This window comes from Volvox carteri (genome assembly GCF_000143455.1).
Source record: "Volvox carteri f. nagariensis unplaced genomic scaffold VOLCAscaffold_76, whole genome shotgun sequence".
Taxonomy (NCBI): domain Eukaryota; kingdom Viridiplantae; phylum Chlorophyta; class Chlorophyceae; order Chlamydomonadales; family Volvocaceae; genus Volvox; species Volvox carteri.
This window is the reverse complement of record NW_003307619.1, coordinates 463,093-468,594: the sequence shown is the minus strand read 5'-3', so window position 1 is coordinate 468,594 and position 5,502 is coordinate 463,093. Positions and strand designations below refer to the sequence as shown.

Here is a 5,502-nt window from a genome sequence, read left to right as displayed (position 1 = left end):
CAAGGAGGAGGGGAAGGTGTGTTCCTGACCACCTCACTGAAGCTGTATACTCTTCAGGTCTTCGTTTATATCCAGCGGACCAGCGTTTGAACATTTGTACGTCTACTGCTTTCGCCATGAGTATGTCGGTATGTCTTGGCATGTGCGCGTGGCAGGCAGGCAGTGTGTGGAGGACGATCCCACATTTCGCGAGGGGACGTGGTTCTTTGAGCCTTGGCCTGCCGCCCACCTTGCCATGTGGCCCGCTTGTATCCGACCCCGTTTCCCTCAGGCCCTGTTTGTCCCTGTTTGGCTTTTCCCTCAGGCCCTCTGCCGCCTTGTTGCCCAACGCATGTGCGGCGACCTGGCTCCCGAGCTGGAGGTATTCAAGGGCGCAGCTCCTGGGTCCTACGCGGTAATGCGCGGCCTGGAGCTAAACGACGACGGACCCCAGCCCCAACCGCTAGGCGCAGCTGGTACTGCCGCTGCCGCTGCTGCTTCCACACCCACGCGCCGCCGTGGTCCGCCCTCCGCCTCGCCTCATAGCGGCGTCGGTGCGCACGTGCTGTCGCTGTTCGGGCGGTCCGCCGCGCAGGGGCTCTCGGGCTGCACGACTGCGGGGCCGGCCCTGGGACCCGCGCTGGCCCCGTCGGGGACCCTGGGGGCTCAGGGCCCGGCTCCGTCCCCCTCGCGAGTCTCTGCGCGGCAGCTGAGCGGCTTCATCAACGGCATGCTGCTCAACACGGACGAGCTGGTGACGCTGACGCAGCCGCTACAGCCGGCGGCGGGGGGAACGCCGCAGCAGCAACAGCAGCAGCCTCCACCTTCGCCGCCATCGGGTCGTGTAGCAGTTCCACAATTTCTGGCCAAAAGTAAGTAAGGTTGCGTGAGTGGATGGCTTGCGAAGCGAAGGTGCGGATGCCGGTGTGGATGTCGGTACGTGCGGCTTTACATTGGTTCTTCAACCTCGCAAGCAGCAGTTTGCGAACAGGAACCTCCTGCCCCCTCTTTTTTCGTTACCCCATCGCGTTGGGCTCCTTAAGCAGTTTTTATTGAACTTTGGACGTCAGTCGGCAATTAATGTATTGCTCCTTGCATGATATGGAAGGAGCAGTGGACGAATCTTATCCTAAACCCCTCTTTCCTCCTCCCACATTCTAGGGGGAAATGCTGAACCACAGTGGACGAGGATTCCACCCTCTGCCCACCCGCCTTATACTTAGAACTTCATTGTCATTTGTTTGGATCTAGTTTTGTTTCCCACACTCTCACCCCGGCCCCCATTCCCAGGCCTCCGAAGCTTGCGTGGGGTCGCCAAGGACGGCACAGACGACAGCATCACCACCGGCCGTGCGAGTGTCAACGGCCGAGTGAGTCTCTCCCTGGAGCGGGTCGCGCGGCCCTTCGCCGGCTTGGAGCCAAGGCCAGGACAGCCCGCACCCCGAGTACCGTCAGCACACTACAGCCGCAAGGCAATGGCCACTGCCACAGGGACCGTCACGGCGGCGGCGGCGGCACAAGCACCGGAACTCACCGATGCTGCTGCTGGCGGCGGCGGCGGCGGCGGCGCCACTGCCACCGCACCGGTGGCTGCCGACCCATTTCTCAGCACTGCCACGAGCACTGTTGAAGATTTGTTGAACAGCTTGATGGAGTCGACGCCGGGAGGGCAGGGTAACGGCCAGGCTGCGGATAGGCCTGCAGATGGCGGCGGTGGGGGCCGCGGTGGCGGTGGCGGGGGTGGTGGTGGTGGTGGTGGCGGGGGTGGGCTGCTGTGGCACTGCAACTCAATTCTTCATGTGACAGCTGAGGATGCCCGGATGACTGCGCGGCAGCAAATGGATATGCTGGTGACGAGTATTACGGCGACGGGGGCGGATTCGACTTTGGTGGCGAGGCAGGGGTGAGTGCGAGGTGTGGGGCAGGCGGGGTGAGGCAGCCTACCTGCCTACGCATCGCTCATGCTCACGCCCGCAGCTCAAGTTTACAGCTATTGCTATTGCTATTGCTATTGCTATTGCTATTGCTATTGCTATTGCTATTGCTATTGCTATTGCTATTGCTATTGCTATTGCTATTGCTATTGCTATTGCTATTGCTATTGCTATTGCTATTGCTATTGCTATTGCTATTGCTATTGCTATTGCTATTGCTATTGCTATTGCTATTGCTATTGCTATTGCTATTGCTATTGCTATTGCTATTGCTATTGCTATTGCTATTGCTATTGCTATTGCTATTGCTATTGCTATTGCTATTGCTATTGCTATTGCTATTGCTATTGCTATTGCTATTGCTATTGCTATTGCTATTGCTATTGCTATTGCTATTGCTATTGCTATTGCTATTGCTATTGCTATTGCTATTGCTATTGCTATTGCTATTGCTATTGCTATTGCTATTGCTATTGCTATTGCTATTGCTATTGCTATTGCTATTGCTATTGCTATTGCTATTGCTATTGCTATTGCTATTGCTATTGCTATTGCTATTGCTATTGCTATTGCTATTGCTATTGCTATGCGATATTCCTCACCAAAGCTTCAAGGCTTTAGCTCCTGCAGCTTGCCCGGAACCTGCCTGGTTTCTTTCGTACTTCTTTCATACTTGTTTCGTACCTTGTTTCCTATCCTGTTCACGTCCCTGCTTCCGTCGGTCAATCCTACTGCCGCTTCTTAGCTGCTCCCTTACCCTGCCTATGCCCCTGGGCCCTCGCCATTTAACTGGGCCTCACCTGCCACCTGAACCCCTCGCCAGGACTGCATTCCAGGACGACCTTGCGCGCTTGCAGCTGGGGGAGGTCCTGGGTAGGGGTGGAGGGGGGGTTGTTCTGCGGGGAAAGACTGGAACCACGGATGTGGCAGTGAAGGTGAGCCGAGGGGGGACTCGAGGGGGTAGGGGTGGGAAGGAGCTTGGGAGGGGACGCCGCCAGAGGGGTTGGGATGTGGTGAAGGGAAGGGGGAAACGGGAGGAGGACGGGGGAAAGGGGCCGCAGGGAGGGGACAGCGGGGTAACTACAAGCGTTGTGCGGAAATGACCTGGGCAGGTTGGCTATGGTGGCAGGTGGCAGGTGGCTGGTGGCAGGTGCCGTCCAGGGCCCCATGCGTGCCCAGCTGCCAGGCGGTGGGGTAGGGTGGCGCCATCTGGCCGTGCGGGATTGATTATAGGGGGCGGTAGGTGGAGGGGAATGGGATTGAAGAAGGTAGGGAGGAGGGGTGGAGGAAAGGAGGGGTTGCCGAGCGGATTCGGATTTTGGGGGCCCCGTGTCCTTTCCGGCAACACTTATCGATGCCCATTTCTGCGTGTTTAGCTCGTCGGTGTGTATGTCCGTGTCCAGAGGGACAATACACCAGCCTCCCCATATGCCGGATTGAACTCCTTCTTACTGGCCAGTAACCCTCTTTCCCGATCTGGTCCACTGACGTTGAGGGTTTCGCCCCCCGCCCCGCCCCGGGCCCTACCGCCATCCCCGCCTCACCTTTCCTCCGCTGCTTCCCGCGTGGGACGATTCAGCTCATGGAGGTGCCCATTGAGCTAGAGCCCACACACCCGGTTCAGCGTGTGCAGCAGCCCCAGCCCCAGCCCCAGCCAGAGGGCGGTGCTCGGCACAGCCTGGATGGCACTGCTGAGCGGGAGCGGATAATGCTCCGCAACCGCAGGGCCATGTTACGACATGCCATGGAACTGTGGTGCGGAACCATGCTGTCGCACCCCAATATCGTGCAGGTGGGGCCCGGGGGGTGCAGTGGGGGGGGGGTCCCAGCGCGTCCCACCACGACAACATCCACATGCATGCATGCACCCACTTTACCTGTGATGAGCCCCACCCCAGCTCCCCCTTGCCCTCCGCCACCTCTCCTACTCCTTCCCGCCTCTTAACCACCAAGTTTTCGACCCTCCACCCTCCCTCATCGCTTCGAGCGTCATCATCATCATCATCGATATCATCATCATCATCATCGACATATGATTCCAAGGAATCCCCTCTTGCCTTGCCTTAGGTGTACACCACCTTCAACTCTGTGGTCCTCAAGCTGCGGAAGGCACCGGACGGCACTCGCCAGTTCTACCTGGAGGCCGTACCGGAGGGAACGAGACCCAACAACAATTACACCAACAACAGCAACACTAGCACCAACGGCGGTAACTGCACCAACGGCAACAACGGTGTTAAGTATAGCCAACAACAGCAGCAGGAGCAGCGACCGGAGCCAGGTGTCGGCGACCCCGCCGCAGCCGCAGCCGTGGCGAACCCAGCTGTTGCCGAGGGCGAGGGTGGCAAAGACAAGGACAAGGCCGAGCTGGGTGGGTCGTGGTGGTGCACCTGGAAGGGGTTTTGAGAGTGAAGAGACGAGGGGGGGGTGGGGGTGGGGGTGGAGGCTGCCACGTGCGGTGTGCTTGGGGGTTGTAATGCGACGGCGTGTCCCGTCCACCACCTTTCAGGGTAGGAGGGGCCTTATCCTAGCTATCGGGAAGGGATGGGAGAATGTGGTGAACTCGTCTGCATCTGTGCGTCTGCCGTACCTCGTACAGAGCCGAGTGACAGCATCTGTACGGCGTTGCTGGTGGAGTGGTGCGACCGGGGATCCCTCGCGTCGGCGCTTTACACCCGGACCTTCCCCCGGATCATACAACGGCAGTACGACGACGTTTTCAGGATGATGCCGTACGACATGAAGGTAAGCACCGTAACACGACCACCGCATGCTCTTAAACCACGACATGAAGGCGTGCACGCTTTTGCGTGTGTGTGCGCCTGTATGTGTGTGCCTGTATGTATAAGAATGCACGTTTGCACGGGTTTGGTCGTTGTTTAAGGCGTATGCGCCTTACGAACTGCACACGGGCGTATTGGGCGGTACCGGGCGCACGGTGCTGCTGGATGCGGACGTGTCCTCTACGGGGGGACGTGTGCCCCAAGAGAGAGCTGCTCTGGTTTTTCCCACCCGCAACTTTACTCATGGCCAGCCGCCCGGGGGTCTTGCAACCTCTTTCCTGGCCCCTCTTCCTCTTCCTGGGTGTCCTCCAAGGGTGGACCCTCACCGCACCGCACCGCATGTTCGTACATCGCCCTCGCAAACCCTGGATCCCACTCTCCAGCTGCCCGGCTACTCAGCTTCCCAACGACCTGACCCCCAACCCAACCCAACCCCCCTCCAGGATGTGTATTTGACACTGCTGGATGCGGCCCTAGCACTGAGACACCTGCACTCCCTGCACCTGGTGCATAGGGGTGCGCAGGGCTAGGGGGCGGGAGGAGGGAGGTGGAAGCGGGGATGGGGTGAGCGGGAGGTTTCCGGGTTGGGTGCTGGTGCTGTGGGGTTGAGCGGGGCCGGGGACACGCCATTGCCGTACGTAGCCGGCGGCCCCGGCGGACCGGATGAACAGAGGAGGAGGCGGAGGAGGAGGCGGCGCAGCTAGGTGGGGTCCAACTTGGGATATGGCGCCGTCAACCCCCAAGGTTGAGGCAAGCCAAGGTAAAGCCGGGCAAGGCTGAGCTCCTTCCTTCTGGACCCCCCCCTG

At 59.5% G+C, this 5,502-nt stretch overlaps 1 protein-coding gene across 1 annotated transcript in view; it reads left to right on the top strand.

The window, feature by feature from the left end:
• The window catches only part of VOLCADRAFT_98740 (uncharacterized protein), a gene marked incomplete at both ends in the record, with an annotated part of 11,368 nt that overhangs the window by 3,655 nt on the left and 2,211 nt on the right, over positions 1 to 5,502 (top strand). Inside the window, 7 exons of the mRNA XM_002957608.1 lie at positions 305 to 851; positions 1,270 to 1,882; positions 2,737 to 2,848; positions 3,493 to 3,705; positions 3,981 to 4,284; positions 4,513 to 4,658; positions 5,140 to 5,212. Of these exons, the coding sequence (XP_002957654.1) occupies positions 305 to 851; positions 1,270 to 1,882; positions 2,737 to 2,848; positions 3,493 to 3,705; positions 3,981 to 4,284; positions 4,513 to 4,658; positions 5,140 to 5,212 (2,008 nt within the window). The remainder of the gene's footprint in view (positions 1 to 304; positions 852 to 1,269; positions 1,883 to 2,736; positions 2,849 to 3,492; positions 3,706 to 3,980; positions 4,285 to 4,512; positions 4,659 to 5,139; positions 5,213 to 5,502) is intronic.